General features: G+C 38.3%; 2 protein-coding genes across 2 annotated transcripts; both read left to right on the top strand.

Annotated features, from left to right (window-relative positions):
- Positions 1 to 4,772: 4,772 nt before the first annotated feature.
- Positions 4,773 to 5,594, top strand: LOC128507727 (olfactory receptor 52D1-like; the record flags this gene model as incomplete). Its single annotated transcript, XM_053478803.1, has 1 exon — positions 4,773 to 5,594. A coding segment is annotated over one exon (822 nt), but the record flags the coding sequence as incomplete, so codon positions are not given.
- Positions 5,595 to 10,050: 4,456 nt separating this feature from the next.
- Positions 10,051 to 18,813, top strand: LOC128507726 (olfactory receptor 52D1-like). The gene is made up of 4 exons (XM_053478802.1): positions 10,051 to 10,083; positions 10,140 to 10,385; positions 10,585 to 10,736; positions 17,868 to 18,813. The coding sequence occupies exons 1-4, from the start codon at positions 10,051 to 10,053 to the stop codon at positions 18,811 to 18,813; spliced, it is 1,377 nt and encodes a 458-aa protein (XP_053334777.1).
- Positions 18,814 to 19,142: the final 329 nt, after the last annotated feature.

Genomic DNA, 19,142 nt, shown 5'->3' with positions numbered 1-19,142 from the left:
GACAGGAGGCAGAGTTGGAGGTAGCAGAGCTGAAGATGTTGAGGTTCTCTTTGGGAGTGACAAGGATGACTAGGATTAAGAATGAGTTTATCAGAGGGACAACCCACGTTAGATGTTTTGGAGATAAAGTCAGAGAGGCCAGATTGAGGTGGTTTGGGCATGTTCAGAGGAGAGATTGTGAATATATTGGTAGAAAGATGCTGAGGTTGGAACTGCCAGGCAGGAGGTCTAGAGGAAGACCAAAGAGGAGATTTATGGATGCAGTGAGAGAGGACATGAAAATAGTTGGTGTGAGAAAAGAGGATGCAGAGGATAGGGTTAGATGGAGGCAGATGATTCGCTGTGGCGACCCCTGAAAGGGAACAGCCGAAAGACAAAGAAGAAGTTTGTAGACTCAGTTTCCCAGAAGGCACCTCGGTCAGGTAATTAGAGTGCTAACCTGAACCGAGGTAGCTCATTAGATCTTTCTATAAATAGCTGTTAGTTCTGGGAAACTGGGTCAGGCTTAGCCACTAGTAGGTTTTAGGTCTTGTTTAGGTTCAACTCCATGTGTGTTTTGTCCCGCTCTTAGACTTTGTCCCGCTAAAGAGCCTATGTTTAGCTTTCTAAATAAGGTTAGCTAAAGAGACTTTGTTTGGCTCAAAATCCTGTGTTTTTAGTTGGAGTTTTTTGTTTGTTTTGTTTAGTTGTGTTTATGTTAAATAAAAGATTCCTAGTTACGATCATACCCTCTGCGTCTATGCCTGCCCTCAACAGTAACACTCAGTATACCACCCAATCATGACAGTAACCTTAGTTTCTGATCACCATTTTTAAAATTAAAAAGTTTACTGTTTTCATTTAACAACAAAAATAAATGAACACATGGCCAAATATTTAAAATATGCAACAGAGAGGATGGGTGGCGGTGGCAGAAAAAGGAAAAATAACCAGCCATGTTCAATGTGGCCCAGTGTTTGGGCTGTTCTAGTTCAACACGTGTTTGTGTAAAATGTTTTCCGTAATAAAGCATGTTTCAGTGAAATGTCTTTATTAATCTTCTTCCTGGTCTTGCTTTTAGACTTTGACCTAGCTGACTAGGTGTTTGTTTGTGTTTGTTCTGTTGAAAACATCACTTTAGTGAAAACAGTTTAACAAAATAAACTGTCGAAAAGCAGGACTTTAGTGACGTTGAAATTTTAACGTTGATTGGATTTGCAAAATCTAAACTAAAATCAATATTGATTCAATGTTGGCAAATTCACCTATGTTGACAAACGTGACGTTGGAATGATGTGCTATTTCAACGTTGATTAGATTTGCAAAATCTAAACAAAATCCAACGGTTATCCAACACTGACACCTGACGTTGATTCAACACTGACTCCACGTTAAAATGCCAGCTGGGTATGTTCTTTATTATGATTTGCAGTTAAACCCTGGTTTCAGATCCCCCAACATATAAAATGTAAAAATATTACTGAGAAATCCTACCAACATACAGACAAAACCAGCTCCATCTCAATAAAGTAGAATATCCTCAAAAAGTACACTAAGGGTACTCGTTTGCATTTTAATTGAGAATGGAGTATTATTGCAGTGGTATTTTATCATTTCCAGCTCATTACTTTTATCTTTGCATGTGTGGCATTTGATTTGCTAGTTTTAAGTGTAACTCAAGTCTAATCACTGTGACAAGCTTTTTTTCTTAAGGATTTTTGACTCATTTTACAAGCTGCACATGCCTCTATTTACAGGGTTTAATGAGCGGAGTAGGGTGCACAATGCTCATCTGTCTTCATGACAAATTGTGGGAAATTAAATCGCATGCAAGTTTGATGAGATTGTGGTTAGGATATAAAGTACACAGCATACTTTAGGCTCCATTTACCAGAAGGTACATTTCCCTACGAATATGTTGCAATTTGGATTTGTTTGTACTTGTTATTCTTATTTGGCTCATTCACTGCAACTTTCATTCTCTCTGATGCCTGACATTTTGTTTACTTTGACAAGTGTTTACTGTATTTCTTTTCATTTTGATGAATATGGTTTACTGTACAACTAATCAAATCCCAAAATTCAGTATCTCAGAAAATTAGAACATTATTTAAGACTAATAAAAAAAAAGACTTTTACCACAGCAATGTTGCACTACTGAAAAGTATGAACATGTACAGCATATTATTGCTCAATGCGGCATGTCATGGAGGCGATCAGTCTGTGGCACTGCTGAGGGTATTATGGAAGTCCCGGTTGCTCTAATAGCGGCGTTTAGGTCTTCTGCATTGTTGGGTATGGTATCTCACAACTTTCTGTTTACAATACTCCATAAATTCTCAATAGGGTTTAGGTTGGGAGAGTTTGATAAGGCAATCAAGCACATGGTCCTGTAACCAGGTATTAGTACTTTGTACTTGGTGTGGGCCGGTGCCAAGTCCTGGTGGAAAATTAAATATCAAGAAAACTGGTCAGCAGAGGGAAGCATAAAGTGCTTTTTAACTTCCTGGCAGGCTGTGCTAACCTTGGACCTGATAAAACACAGTGGACCAACACCAGCAGATGTGACAGTTGTGGCCCATGTCCTGGATACAACTGTGTGCGGTGGTTCTTGAAGCCCTGACTCCAGCTACAGTCTACCCCTTGTAAATCTCCCCCAAATTCTTGAATAGGCTTTGTTTCACAATCCTCTTAGGGCTGTGGTTATTGCTGTTGCTTGTGCACATTTTCTACCACATTTTTTTCCTTAAATTCAACTTTACATTAAAACCCTCAGGTAACCTTTGCAGGTGTTTTGAGTTAATTAGCTGATAAGAGTGTGACACCATGAGTTTCCAATATTAAACTAATTTTTAGAGATGATGAATTTTGGGTTTTAATTTGCTAAAAGCCATAATCAACAAAGCCACAACTTTTTAATGATATTCTACTTTATTGAGATGGAGCTGATTTTGTCTGTACGTTGGTAGGATTTCTCAGTAATATTTTTACATTTTATACGTTGGGGGATCTAAAACCAGGGTTTAACGTTTTATACACTGGAGGGCCCGAAAAACCGTCCGTATGTCTTAATATTTTCTGTCTGTCTGTCCAGCTGATTTTGTCACAGCATAGCAAAACTAAGACAGAATTTACGGAAACTTTGCCACACCTTCTGTATTTGCCCAAAGTTAAATATGTGCCTTAAATTAAAATGTTAAGTAGAAGGGACAATATGCATGGTTTTGTTCCAGATAACTTTATAGCAGCCATCGCTTTTTGGGACAAATAAAGCGCTTTTGCCCTCAAACTGGTCATGGGTATACGCGTCTCTCAACAGTGCCAATCAACACGGTAGTTAACTCAAAATACAATTTAGACAAGTAAATATAAAATAGAAACAACTATAATGCCCCTACAAAGTGTGCTAATTCTCATTAAAGACAATTGAACGCGCAACACAGCATGGCTTACTCTAGAAAAGGTATGTAACTTTTGAAAACAGAATCAAAGATCTATGGACAAATTATTGTATGTTTATTCTTCCTGTAGGAAGTTCAAACCCGTTTGTTTCATATGTTCCAAAACCGTGAGGCTAATTAAAGAAGTAATGTGGAACACCATTATAAGAAAAAACACGGGTCATTAGAGCAAACATATCCACAGCAGTCCGAGGTGAGGGCGTGTAAAATATCTGAACTGAGAGTGTTAGTTGCTCAAATCAAAATGTAAAGTAAAAGTGCTGAATGTAATAATCCACTTTAAACAGGGAATGTATTTGGTTTATGACAAAAGAAGTTTTTGTAAACAAGTTGTACGATACTCAACCTTAAAAATTCTATTTTTTTTTGTATAGCTTTATTTTTCAAAAACAGTATGTAAAACTTAACATGTACTGTATATGTAACAATGCAGCCACCTTTTCTCTCTTTTTTCCTTTAAGTTTTAGTGCTATTATTTCTTTCTTTTTTGATTGTTTTCTTCTCTTTTATGTAAAGCACTTTAAGGTACTATTGTGTATGAATTGTGCTTTATAAATAAACTTGCTTTGCCTTTGTGGGTTCATGCATTATTAACTAATCTTCCCATCATGGGGGTGGGGCTAGACGGTTGTATATAATATGTAATGATAAGCAGGAATAGAACATTAACTGATATGATTAAAGCCTAATGAATTAGTTCAGTATATTACATTTAAATACATTATATTAAAATAGTTTTAACTACAAATGTATTTATTTTAATTCCACTTACATAAGAATTACAAGAACAAGATTTGTGATTTGAAACCAGTGCTTCTCCTCTTATCTTTATATATTAAATTGAACAACATATTTAAGTAATCTTACCACAAATTCTGTTTAATTTTATGTTTGTATGCTTGATTTAATGTTCAACATTAATTACAAACTTAATTCTAAATGATATAACTTAAATATAACTTAAAAGTAGCTATTGTTACAGTCGCTGTTGTGGTTTGATCATACCTTGATTTTTTTTTTTAAATACAGTACTGTATGTGTGGCCTTGTAATGAAAATGCATTGTTATTTAGGGGCAAGGTAAAGTATTAAATACCCCTTTGTAAAAAAAAAAAAAAAAAGCCTAGATTTTGAACGCTAGCTACTGTACTGTATGTCTATTAAAAGTAATATTTAATCTTTTAATTCAAGCTTTTTTCTTCTTCTTAGGTATTTGACAGCAGTGGCTTCAATGACATCAGTAGAAATTAACACTTCTTATCCTGTCATATTTACCTTGTCTGGGATTAAGGATCTATGGCCAAAATACATTTTTATTTTTATTTTTTTCTTAATTTATCTTTTAATAATTCTTTTAAATCTTACATTGATTATAACAATTATAATAGAAAAGACACTACATGAGCCCATGTATCTTTTTTTGTGTAATCTGTGTTTAAATGGACTTTATGGTACAGCAGGGTTTTATCCTAAATTAATTTATGATCTGTTTTCACCTGTACAGGTAATCCCATTCGTTGGATGTAATGCACAAGCATATGTAATATATACATCTTTCATGTGTGAATATACAACATTGGCTGTAATGGCTTATGACAGATATATTGCAATATGTCGACCTTTAGAGTATCACAATATGATGATAACTCAGAAAGTGGCAAAAGCTATTGTTTATTCTTGGGTACTTCCTCTTTTTATTTCAGTGCCTTACTCTGTCATTCTTAATCAACTGCCAATGTGTGGGTCAGAGATAAACAGAGTTTACTGTTATACCTGGGCGATGGTCAGATTGGCATGTGTCCCATCTACAACTCTTAATGTATATGGGTATTTTCTAATCTTCATATTTGTCTTACATGCAGTTTTTGTAATTGTTTCATATCAGCAACTTATTGTTGCTTGCAGGCAATCAAATGAGAGCAGAAAAAGGTTCATGCAGACATGTGTGCCACATTTGGTATCACTGATCAACTTTACTATAACTTTGCTTTTTGACATATTGTTTAGTCGCTATGGGTCAGAAGACTTTCCAGTAGGTGTGCGTTATTTTTTACAACTTGAAATTCTTATTGTTCCACCTCTCCTCAATCCACTTATGTATGGCCTTAAACTTTCAGAGGTGCGAAAGAGGATTTTTCAAATGCACAGAAAATAAACCTAAGAAATGATTTTATTCATTTATATATATTATATCATTTTTTCATATGTTTAGAATTTTTTATCCCTGCACTTTTGGAGAACATGTGTTATACAGAATATTGAGCATCATGTAGTCATTAGTTCAGTTTTGAATTTTTAACTGGAAACCAAGCACTTGCAGCCCAATAGAGAATACACTAAAGTTTGACCTGGCAAACATATGAATAAGCTGATCCATTCTTTAACTGCATTCTTTAAATAAACCTAACCCTAATTTTAGCATTAACCCAAGATTAAAATTTGCTATATAGATTTTTGCCCATGATGCATTTAGACTCACTACAGCCCTGGCCATAACATCATCATTAATCTAACGCCTGCAGGGGGCTTAATTTCAGAACACTTAATATGATAAATTTTGATAAATGAAACTAGCTGAAAAGATTCCGTCATGTAAATTTAACCGCTATTATTATTTATAAGCAAGACTGACAATCTTATCTAACTAAAGTCATTTTATTGTTTTAAATGTATTTATTTATTTATTTTTATATTCACCACCTTCTTCCACCATTTATTATCATTATAGTGTTATTTTGCAATGTTCCATAACTGGAAATATAATAAAAAATAGAGGGATATTTAACTCTGTTATCTGTCATGTATGAATTATCTCACTCACTTACTCATCTTCTATACCGCATTATCCTGTATTTAGGGTCGTGGGGACCTAGAGCCTATCCCAGGAGGCTTAGGGCACGAGGCGGGGTACACCCTGGACAGGGTGCCAATCCTTCGCAGGGCACACACATACACACACTCAATCACACATTACAGGCAATTTGGGAACGCCAATTAGCCCAACCTACATATCTTTGGACTGTGGGAGGAAACCCACCAAGCACGGGGAGAACATGCAAACTTCATGCACACAGAGACGGGAATTGAGCTTGGCCGGGAATCGAACCCGGACCCTGAAGGTGCAAGGCAACAGTGCTAACCACAAAACCACTTTTTTTGTGGTTGGTTTGTTTGCAACTAAATGCACTAAATAGAAGTAATTTGCAATATGCAATAAATCAGTGGCTGATTTATTTATTAATTAGAATATATACCTGAACTCTGAATACAATCCTTTAAATGTATAGGAAACCGATACATATCATAAATGTAATTAAAGTAAATAACACTTAATATTTGGTTGCATATCCCTTACATTTAACAGCATCAAGTTGGTACCCAAATTCTATTGCTTTCTTTATTTGTGATGCTTTTCCTGGCTACCACATGTCCTTTCAGTTGTTTTTTGGCTTCTTCCTGCAGTCTCCTCTTCATGTGATCGATTTGAACAGTCCTTTGTGGTGTTGGTAGTGTGTTTTGGCTCATTGTCTTACTGAATAATGAAAATTATCCAAATAAAATTGGATGCATTTCTCTACAAATTTTAGGCAGAAGTGATTAATGTTGCTGCTACCATGTGTTACATCATCAATAAAGATTAGTCTGCCTGTTTCAGAAAAGGCAATGCATGGCCAAACATGACACCTCTAACTGACTAAGCTTGAATTTTGAGTCATGTTTTCAACAATCTGGTGAAGGCTGATTTACAGAAGGTTTGGGACTCATCTTTGTATTTCTATGTATTATTGCAAATCCCACTTCTGCAATTTCTTACTGGTAAAAAGTGGTTTGTATTTTGGGTTATGGCCTCTATTTTTCTGCTCTCAAAGTCTTCTTTGTCAATGCCTCTTTTTTTTAGGGTGGTGGTGGCTCAGTTGTGTTAAGGCTTCGTGTTGCTGATCGGAAGGTCGGTGGTTTGAGTGCCAGCTGTACTAGGATGCCATTGTTGGGGCCTTGAGTAAGGCCCTGAACCCTGTCTGCTCCAGGGATGCTAAAAGTGCTGACTCCAACCTACTAACAAAGCTGGAAAATGGGAAGAGTACAGAAATTCACTGTGCAGTAATGTACTGTATATGTGACAATTAAAGGCTGAACTTTACTAACTGAACTGAAATGAGGTTCAATGGGAAATACTGACCTTGTTTATCATATATAATCAGACCTTATTCTAAACTTTGTTTATACAGTGGCAAGAAAAACTTTTAGCAATTTCTTGGTTTTCTGCATTATTCTGTCATTACATGTGATCGGATCTTCAAGTCAAGCATATTGACATATAATGTGCCTAATAAAATAACACAAAAATTAAAATTTTTGATGTTTCTGACATCACCACCATCCCTCCCACTTCCTCTTTATCACTCTATCAAGATGATTGGACTTACCTGTTCACCTCGTGTTAGTTGTAATCATTCGCCCTATTTATTCCCTCTTGTCCGTTGTCCTGTGTCAGATCGTTGTTCCGTGTCGCTAGCCATATCGCCTGCCCATTTCATGTCCTGTCTAGTCCTGTCTGTGTAGTTTGTTTTGGCTCCAAGCCAGTATCCTCCGGTACTGTTTTTTCGACTTTTTTCTCCCCCCTTCTCCGGGTGTTTTTGTCTTCTTGCATTCAGGCTGGGTCCTGTTTTTTTTCCTTCATTAGTGTGCGCTGCGCTGTGGTTTCCCGTCCCGAGGCCGGCCTGCTCTCGCCCTTCTTCGCGGCCGTGCAGTTCAGCGGGCTTCGGCCCTATCGTCTCCCGGACAAGGCCTTTTTCCTCTTCGAAGTGGTTTTTGTTTTTCTCTGTTTTTCCTCTTTTTGGGACACTCGATCACGGAATTTGCCATTCAGTTTAAGACCTTAGCAGCCTCCTGTGACTGGAATGAGGCAGCCTGTTGGGCAATGTTCCGGGCAGGACTCGAGGAGGAGATACAGGACGAACTGGCCACGCATGACCTGCCCTGCGACCTTGAAGACCTCATCGACCTGGCACTCCGCATCGAGGCTCATCTTTGTCGTCGGCACCAGCGCCGGAAACCTTGTTGTACCTTCTGGACTCCCCTAGTGCTCTCCCCTAGACTCCCCCTGCGGGTGCGGGGTTTTTCTTTGTCAAGAAGAGAAATGGTTCCCTGCGTCCCTGTATTGGGCTGACATTACTATTAAGAACAGGTACCCCCTCCATTTTATGTCTTCAGCTTTCGAACTTTTGCAGGGAGCCAAGGTCTTCACCAAGCTTGACCTGCGCAACGCCTACCACCTTATCCGTATTCGGGAGGGAGATGAGTGGAAGACAGCTTTCAACACACCCATGGGACACTTTGAATACCGGGTCCTTATGTTTGGTCTGACCAATGCTCCTCCTGTCTTCCAGGCCCTGGTAAATAAATTAAATAAATTTTGAATAAATAAAATTTTGATAAATTAAAGTCCCGGTTTGTCTCTGCTCCTGCCTTGTCTACTCCAGATCCTGAGCAACAGTTTATTGTTGAGGTGGACGCTTCAGATGTTGGAGTTGTTGCAGTCTTGTCACAACGCTCTCTTCGGGATGGGAAAGTGCATCCGTGCGCCGCCTTCTTCCACCGCCTAAACCCCACTGAGCGGAATTATGACATAGGTAATCGGAAGTTGTTGGCAGTCAGACTGACTTTGGGTCAGTGGCGTCACTGGCTAGAGGGCGCAGTCCAACCATTCATGGTCTGGACCGACCACAAAAATCTAGAATATATCAGTTCGGCCAGGAGACTAAATTCTAGACAGGCCCGCTGGTCCCTTATCTTTAGCCGTTCTAATTTTACACTCTCCTGCAGGCCTGGGTCCAAAAACACCAAACCAGACTCCCTTTCTCGCCTGTTTGAGACCCCTGAGAAGGAGGCCTCTATCGACACCATCCTGCCCAAGGGTGTGGTGGTGGCCTCACTCTCATGGGATGTCAAGAGGGAAGTTCAGGAGGCCCTGCGTAAGTGCCGTGTACCCAGAGGGGTTCCAGCAGGCAAGTTGTATGTTCTTTGAGACTGCGTTCCAAAGTCATCCAATGGTGTCACTCATTCAGAATCGTTTGTCACCCATAAGTTCGGAGATCGCTGGCTTCCATCCGTCAGCGATTTTGGTGGCCCTCCATGACCAAGGATGTCAGGCAATTTGTGGCAGCTTGCTCAGTTTGCGCCCAGAGCAAGAGTTCACCTTCACCTATCCCCGCCCGCCCGTGGTCACATCTAGCTCTTGATTTTGTCACTGCTCTCTCCGAGTCAAGGGGCAACACCGTCATTCTCACGGTGATGGACCGCTTCTCCAAAGCAGCCCACTTCATCCCTCTTCCCAAGCTCCCCTCCGCCAAAGAGACTGCTCAGGTGGTGGTTGACCAAGTATTCCGGATTCATGGTTCTCCGGTAGACGTGGTCTACGATAGGGGCCCACAGTTCGTCTCTCGGTTTTGGAAGGAGTTTTGCAGACAGATCAAGGCCTCAACGAGTCTGTCATCTGGATTTCATCCCCAGACCAATGGGCAGTCTGAGCGGGCTAACCAGGATTTGGAACGTGCTCTCCGCTGCCTGGCATCCCACAATCTGGCCTCCTGGTGTCAACAGCTGTCCTAGGTATGCCCACAATACTCTACCGGTTTCTGCCACAGGTATGTCACCATTTCAGTGTTCTGTTGGCTATCAACCCCCTCTGTTCCCTTCACAGGAACCCGAAGCGGCAGTTCCGTCTGCCTTGGCTTTTGTTCAACCTTGCCGGCACACCTGGAGAAAAGCTAAGGAGGTCTTGGCCCGGGCTAGTAGACGGACCAAAGCCGCGGCCGATCGCCACCGGTCTCCTGCCCCTAACTATGTTTGTGGTCAAAGACTATGGCTTTCTACCAAGGACTTGCCTCTCAGGGTAGTCTCACGCAAGTTGGCTCCCAAGTTCATCGGTCCATACCGGATCACAAAGGTCTTGTGATCAAACCCCTGGTCAGATCATTAAGATTTTCACTTTTTTTTCTTTTCGTTCTTCTCCCTTCCTCTCCCCCCGTGTTGTTTACATGTCTATTCAAGCACATGGCGTTTGTTTTTGATCCTTCGTCATGTGCCCGCGTCTCTGACATCACCACCATCCCTCCCACGGGTGTTTTTGTCTTCTTTGCTTTCAGGCAGGGTCCTGGTTTTTTTTCTTCATTAATGTGCGCTGCGCTGCGGTTTCCCGTCCCGAGGCCGGCCTGCTCTTGCCCTTCTTCGTGGCCGTGCAGTTCAGCGGGCTTCGGCCCTATCGCCCCCTCCTGCCCACCGAAGGAACTACAGCTACGTCTCCCCAACAAGGCCTTTTTCCTCTTCTGAGTGTTTTTTGTTTTTCTTTGTTTTTCCTCTTTTGGGACGTTGGCGCCCCGGGGTTCTTGACTAAAGAGAAAGAGCAGTGCAGCTCGTCACTGATTTTATTATTTTTATTATCATAATTTTGTTTTGTCTTTCTGCCTGAATCTCTGCAATAAATAAAGGATTGGAAGAGACCTGCACTTGTGTCCGTTTCGATTCTCTCACAGTTACAGTACCAAAGTGTCTTCATTTTTCTAATTGTAGACTGGTGAAGTCATCTATCACTACAGTGGGAGCCACGTCAAACAGCCGCTTAGAGCATGATAGGTCCATGACAGGACCGTGACAGGACCATGATCGATCCGTGCACGGAATGTGATCCCCCGCGATGACGTAGCTAACGATGCCCCGCCCCATAAACGCCCCCATGCGCTTTCTAAAAAGATGGTTGCAATGCTGTATAATTCCGCCAGATGGAGCATTGACTGCTTCTGCAGTCTCCAAGCATCCGTATACTATATTTAATATATATAACATAACTTACGTCAACATAGTTTCATAAATAGATGATGTGGTAAAAAATAGGGATAAAAAACGATTCATAAAACAGATTTAAATCACTCAATACACAACCCATGATGCTTATGCTATTTTTAATTAATAATTAATTAATTAATAAAACTACTTATTGCAATATTTTTCACGACATCCTTAATAATACTTAAAGACACGGTAACATCTGTAATTTATCTATACAAGTCGTTGTAGGTATAAAATACAAATGTGGGCTATGTACAGTATTTTACATTACGGCGTATTTTATCTATTTCCGTTTAATACACTGGTAGATAATATTTTGCTGCAAAGTAAAGCTTAAAATTTAACTTCTGCTTGAGTTTGTTTTCGTTATATTTTTGATGTTTTCGCTAATATTTTTTTCGCTGATAGTCAAAAATTGGCATAACAAATCGATTAATAACGCATAATATCTGGAACAAATATCTGTCCATACGGATCAGTCTGTCTTCAGTCATTTCACCAGCATAACGTCCCCCATCAAAGATCTGATGGGACATTAATCACTTATCACTACGGTGAATAGATGCGACAGCAGAGACAGATTAAATCCCCATAAACATTCACACTTGAACACAATACTAACAGAACTAAACAGTTCCAGAGGGTCAGCGCCTGTTATCAGGACAGAAATCACCTACAGGGTACTACTGTAATTTTTACTGCTTATATATTTTTGCCATAGTTTCATTTGGTTTTACGCGATTTCATGTTTTATTTGTTTGTGTGGGTACGTGTGTGTGTGTGTGTGTGTGTGTGTGTGAGAGAGAGAGAGAGAGAGAGCGCGCGTGCGTGAGAGAGGGCTTATATTGTGATTTATCCAAGGTTACAAGACTGGCTTACTACTACTAATAAAAATATTTTAATTTAACCCATGGATCTCAATCACAAAATCAGCCAACACTGTAAACAGATGACAAGACTAATTATATAGGCTACTCTAAAACGTTAATTTGAACATTTAAAAATGTATATAAAAAAAAACATAAATATAAAAACAATCGACTATTATTGTCAGGGTCAAGTTAACGGGGCTTCTCAGTCTTTCGTTAATTTTACTACTGACTCGAAACCAATGTGGCTTATTAAAGATGCACTTTTTTATTGGCCATGGCTGTTTCGTAATGTTCTGCAGAATAAACACTGTCTACGGTTCGAATATACTGTGAACGTCTCAAAGTCACGTCTCTAGATCCTTCTGCAGTAATGTTATCGTGGTGTAAATTATTAATGTATCGATGTATTTTACTTGCAGACAAAATAGTCCAGTAACGAAAGTAATGAATTTGTTACTACTCTTCTCTTGTGCAGCACGGCTAAAAAGATAATAAAAATGACACCAATCCTGCCATGATGCTACCCTGCCCATACACAACACTGGCTGGGGAGATGAACTCAGACTTTCCAAAACTTACTATTATTTTATGAGATGAAATTAAGCTAGGATGAAGAGAACAGAAGTGAACTTTCCTCTGTGCAATATCTAAGTAGAGTGTAACTGGAGCAGCCACAAAATGCCGCCCGTCTAACTCTGATTAGGAAAAGCTCACAGACACCAAACCTGCAGCACTTTGGTGTAATTTTTATTATCTTTTTTAGCCGTGCTGCATAAGAGAAGAGTAGTGACAAATTCGTTACTTTTAATAACGTGGTGTTTGATTGGATATTATATCATTTCCAAGTTTGATAGTGTCGATTTTAGAGTGCATTACGTGCGATGCGAAAAGGAAGTAAATAAACACGTAGCAATGCAAAGAGGACAGAGCTGCGAAATATTTAAGCAATATAAATTCAACAAAGTGTGATCATAATGGTTGTTGTTGCTGCTGTTTAGGTAATTGGTTCCATCGTGTTACTGAACGCAACTGTGTTCACAAAACCGAGCGGAGGGAAAGAAAAACACTCGCTAACGCGTTTGAATAAAAAGGGGCGGCGGCTTTTCTTTGAAGATAGCGATTGCATAATGGGGGGCAATCCGTGTCGGGGGGCGTTTTAGGGCATAACACACCTCTGAACGTCTTTTGTCTTGTAAATGATTATCTTCGTTCACCTTCCAATCCCCCACAGCGCACACACTGTTGCTATGTCTGTTGGGGCACTTGGTTATACACAGCACTTTAATGTATAAAACACTTACTTCCTGGTTTGTTTTATTTTAAATATTGCTTATTACCTTTTCCCGCAAAATAGACATTAAACATAAACAACATGTTATCATTGTGTAAATTATTAACATATTGGTGTTTTTTAGTTAAGGACAAAAACAGACTCTGCGCTTGTGTTTAGGACTGATGCTGAACAGCTGTGTTCATAGGTTTAATTAACGATTTACAAGACAACAGTTAAAGCGTTTGTGGATGAGGTAGGTGTGTGTGTGTGTGTGCGCGCGCGCGCTCATGCATTTCTCCGTTGGTTTAACACAAACATTGCGCACAGACAAGTAAGTCTGAAGTACCCCTCCCCCCGCCAAACACACACACACACACACACACAGAGCAATTAGCACCATGTCACAGTCAGTATTCTTCACTGAGGTTTCTTACCTTCCACTCCTTCTAAGTTTGTCTTTGCTCTTTTGATGGAGTTCTTTAAACCCCCCAAAAATTTTATACTGAGGAAAAAATGATTATGGGTCACATAATCACAAACACAAACTAGCACAGATACATATGATCAAGTGTTTAACTGTTGTTTTCATTTGTTTCTATAACCAGTAATAATAGTAATAATAACAATTATTATTATTATCATTATTATTAGCCCAACTCTTTGACTATTTAAAACAACGTCGGGTCCCATTTTTTGCACATTAAAGTTGTTGATTTAAGTAAATGTATTTTTAAATACACAAACAATCCCCCAACAATTAAAACACGCACACATGAATTTAAAAATAAAATTTATTCTTTCAAAACTAGTCAAAGGTAAAACAATAATTTGTATAAAACAGGTGAAAACATGTTTAATTTTTGCTTAAAGGTCATTAAAATATCCGGGTAACACCAGCTGCTTATCAGTCCCTATCTGGTTATTTTATATTAAAATATCATTTTTAAAAAATATTAAAGATGGAACTGTTTAATTCTTTGTTTCCCCCCTAAAGTATCAGACGTTTTGCAATTCTATGTTCAGAATATACAGTAGACCTGACCAAACATTATTCTAAAGCTGTTGCACTGTGACGTCATCCCTCCTACAGCTCCCTCAACAGCTTGTTCAGGCTCCTCCAGTAGCTCCAAAAGGCCAACCGTCATCCGTCTGACCCCCCAATCCTCCACAGCGGAGCTCTGCTTAAAGACAACAGGAGAATTTAGTGAAGACAAAGATATATAAACTTTACAGAATATCTAGTTGTAATAAATATAAAAGATATATATAAACCTACACCACAGAGTGTGTAAAATACTGTTTTGGGGAATTCTGGAATGTAAATAAACTGGGCTAACTTTAACCATTAAACTTTGTTAGTGTCTGTAGTATAGTCTACATTAAATTAACCGAGAATTTACTTAATGCGCTTTTCATACAAATAAGTTAGGCGATATAACACTCGTATACATTAGTTCATATCTGAAGCCAAACTATAACTTCCAGAGTACTGAAGCCCCCCCCCCCCACACACACACACACCTCCCTCTCCCCCCACTCTTGAACTGATAAACACTTCAGAGTTTTCCAGCTCGGTAACTAAGCGCTCGCGCTACCGCGCAAAGTCACGGCCAAATTGAGAAAAATATAAACCCGGTTATGAGCGTTTAGCTCGCGAGCTCCTGTACATCTATCCTCAGCTTGTGTCCTTCATGAACTGCATCACATCATATTCACATGAATAACCTGCAGATTAACTCTTACCCAAAGAATAAATAAATGCTGAATTTATCCAGACACGCGGTCAGACTCCAAAGGCATTTTTATAGAGCACAAACACTTCATCGCGTAGTGCAGCTTTTGTAATAGGGACATTAATAGTCAGTGTCTTTTTTAGTTAAGGATGAGACAGTAAGCTGTGATGTTAACTCCAGACCTGGTAAACAGATCATTAAGTTATCTAAAGTCACATCTGACCGCTGCTGGTGCTGCCAGTGATTTTCAAAACGGCCGATAAAAAAACTAAACTGGGAAATAAACTGTAAACTAATCCCAAACAAATTTTATAAATTAAAACACTTACCGCGAATAGTCCATTAAGCCGCCATCTTCATCTCTAGTGCAGTATGGCAGCGTCAGTTCGGCGGGGGTGGGAGCGGGTTGTTAAAATCACGTGATTGCAACTCAGCGCAGCTAAATTGCTGGCTTGTTGTTAACGTGTCCTTGAGAACGAAGCGCCATCTAGTGGTGTAACCAGGTAAATGCATAAATAGGGCTTGAATGGGCGTGTTTACTGTGAAATCTTGACACGCCTTTCTCGAAGGAAAAGGAGGGGGGGTTACGGCGTGCATAGGGCAGCCATACGCCATTCACACGGCCGCGGCTATTTGGCGTGGCTCCATCTGTATATAACCCTTTCCTTTCCCTTTATGTAATTCAACAATTCTTGAACATAGGTCCTCTGAAAGATCCTCTGAAATTCTTTGTTGGAAAGGTATGGCTTACAAAAGTGTATTCTTCTTGTGCAAAGCAAACTTTAAAGTCCTTACCGCTTCTCCTAGCTGCCTCACCCCATTACATTGGATTGGAAAATTGGATGCCCCACTTGTGATTTGCACAAAAAAAGAGCTGTGTGCAAAATTTTTTTTTGTGGGGTTTGAGAGTGTTCCTAGTGCTAAAATAGATATTTTAGTACACATACATGGCCAAAAAAAAGTTTTCTTTTCAGAAGGATAAAATTATTGGGCCACATCAAGCAAAGAAATGAACTAAGGAGTTTTGAAATTTCTGCACCTGGGTTAGGAATCCTTCAAAACAGTATCAATGTAAAAAGAACTCGCAGGATTTGGACTATACGGCTATGTGGCCATAACAAAAAACTATTATTTGAGTTACTATTACTGTACCTTTTTTTTTTTAGCCTAAACCAGTTTAGCCATTTTCCTCTGACTGATATCAACAACACTTTCTGATTTTCTGACAGGGAATTACTATTTTACCTTAAGTAAGATTTTACCATAGATAAACCCTAGAGATGGTTGTGTGCACACCTTTACATTCTTTTCTTTGCTTTCTTTCTGTCTTCCCTTTTTAAACTCATTTTCTTCCCAATTTTCCTACATAAATTAATCCTTTTCCCCTAAGACCTTGCCTGGTGTCTGTGTTTGTGGTGCTGCCTATGCATCAAACATGTTACAGTAGCCCTTAAAACAGAGATCATTTTAGGCATTTTTTGTTTTTGTTATTTATTTTTTTATGTAAAATATTTTTTTTCTTTTTAAAAATGTGTTTTATATTGATTGTGCAGTACAGAGTGACATCCATTTTTTTGGGCAGTACAGAGTGACACATCCGTTTTTTTAGCACACCCTAGGCAACATTATGAACTAAGTTTAATTTTATTTTATTTAAACCAACTATACAAAGATAACTGAGCAAAAAACATTTTAAAAACCGAGTCACATGGGCAAAGAAATAGCACAGATAAACATGTCATTTTTTCTAGTTGTTTTCAGTTGTTTTTATGACTACGTAGTGGTAATATTTACACATTAGAAAAGTAATGATAAACAAGAACCATTGCTGGCACACTTTTTAATTGATCAGAGTCAAAAAGGTTTTAAGTTTTTTTCTTCAACTTTTGAGTTTGTTCGTTCACCAGACTGTTTCTTGTCCATTGCTTAGTTCATCTATGTTAATTTTTTTAAATGTTTCTTAAAGAAGCCAAATAAAGCTGTGGTGAATAATAGCCAATAGCATGGGTTGGACAGTAGATTCATGTAGTACTAACTAAGCTCCCCTTTGCTCTCAAAAAGGGGGAGTGGCACAGAGAGATATATAATCTGTGATGAACGAGAATAGAACATTAATTAATATGTGCATTTGTTTATTGTATTAGCTAAATAGCAAATGTTTCTTACCTGTAGAAAAGTTTTAACCACAAATGTGTTTATTTTAATCCTACTGACATCAGCATTACAAGGCCAGGATTTGTGGAGCAAAACCAGTGCTTCTTCTCTTATATATCTTTATAGATTAACTGAAACAACACATTTAAGTAATCTTACCACATATTTTCATTAAATCTGTTTTTTAACTTAATTTAATATTTATATTTAACTGTAAAACTTAATTATAAACTATGCAAGTCAAATGTAAATGTGTGTAGCTATTGTTGCAGCTGATATAGTGGTTTTCAAAGTGCCTTGATCATACAATACCTATATTTAATAAAAATCTGGCAAATTTCTTTAGTTTATGGTGCCCTTGTAATAACAATGCATTGTTATTTAGGGGTCGGTTTTTTAAGACTCACTGAAAAGCAAGTTTATTAAATAAATACAGCAATATTAAATAGGACTTTGTAATTTATAATGAATCTTTTTTTTAAACCTAACCATATATTTCAAATTGATTCATTAATATTTCTAACCTGTTTAATATATTTTTTTCTTTTCAGGTTTTCAGTAGCAGTTGCTTCAATGACATCAATGGAAATTAACACTTCTTATCCTGTTATATTTACCTTGTCTGGGATTAGGGATCTATGGCCAAAACACCTTTTCATTTTAATTTTTCTCTTAATTTATCTCTTAATCATTCTTTTAAATCTTACATTGATCATAACAATTATGATAGAAAAAACACTACATGAGCCCATGTATCTTTTTCTGTGTAATCTGTGTTTTAATGGACTCTATGGTACAGCAGGGTTTTATCCCAAATTAATTTATGATCTGTTTTCACCCATACAGGTAATGCCATTTGTTGGATGTATTGCACAAGCATATGTAATATATACATCTTTCATGTGTGAATATACAACATTGGCTGTAATGGCTTATGACAGATATATTGCAATATGTCGACCTTTAGAGTATCACAATGTCATAATAACTCAGAAAGTGGCAAAAGCTATTGTTTATTCTTGGGTATTTCCTCTTTTTATTTCAGTGCCTTACTCTGTCATTCTTAATCAACTGCCAATGTGTGGGTCAGAGATAAACAGAGTTTACTGTTATGCCTGGGCAATGGTCAGGTTGGCATGTGTCCCATCTACAACTCTTAATATATATGGGTCTTTTGTAATATGCATATTTGGATTGCATGCCGCTTTAGTAATTGTTTCATATCAGCGACTTATTGTTGCTTGCAGGCAATCAAATGAGAGCAGAAAAAGGTTCATGCAGACATGTGTGCCACATTTGGTATCACTGATCAACTTTTTTATAACTTTGCTTCTTGACATATTGTTCACTCGCTATGGGTCAGATGACGTTCCAGTAGCTGTGCGTTATTTTTTACAATTTGAAGTTCTTATTGTTCCACCTCTCCTCAATCCACTTATGTATGGCCTTAAACTTTCAGAGGTACGAAAGAGGATTTTTCAAATGCACAAAAGATAAATACAAGATAACTGTTTATTTGCACAGTCATCATTTTTTTCAGTGATTTGAAATAATATTTTTTCACCTCGCTAATAGAGAAAGTCTATTCATGTGGCATCATGTGACCATGACTTCCGCTAGAAATTTTAAACTAGAATCATTATAGCAAGGTAATACTGTATATTAAAGTTTGATTTAGATAAGCACAGTTGTTGAGCAACCATCCTTTAACTACTTTAAGTTTAGCGTTAAGAGAAGAAGAATATTAAATTATTTGTCACATGTACTTTACAGCACAGTGAAATGTCTTTTTCGCATATCCCAATTAGGAAACTAGGGTCAAAGCA

The sequence above is a fragment of the Clarias gariepinus genome, chromosome 19, assembly GCF_024256425.1.
Source record: "Clarias gariepinus isolate MV-2021 ecotype Netherlands chromosome 19, CGAR_prim_01v2, whole genome shotgun sequence".
Lineage (NCBI taxonomy): Eukaryota > Metazoa > Chordata > Actinopteri > Siluriformes > Clariidae > Clarias > Clarias gariepinus.
The sequence above is the reverse complement of the archived record's forward strand: the minus strand, read 5'-3'. Positions and strand labels throughout refer to the sequence as shown.

Excerpts from the sequence above, each read along its gene's own strand:
- LOC128507726 (XM_053478802.1), top strand. The coding sequence starts at position 10,051 with ATGCCCACAATACTCTACCGGTTTCTGCCACAG. Across the intron at positions 10,084-10,139 it reads TCTACCGGTTTCTGCCACAG|GAACCCGAAGCGGCAGTTCC; the intron begins GTATGTCACCAT and ends TTCCCTTCACAG. Across the intron at positions 10,386-10,584 it reads GTCCATACCGGATCACAAAG|GCAGGGTCCTGGTTTTTTTT; the intron begins GTCTTGTGATCA and ends CTTTGCTTTCAG.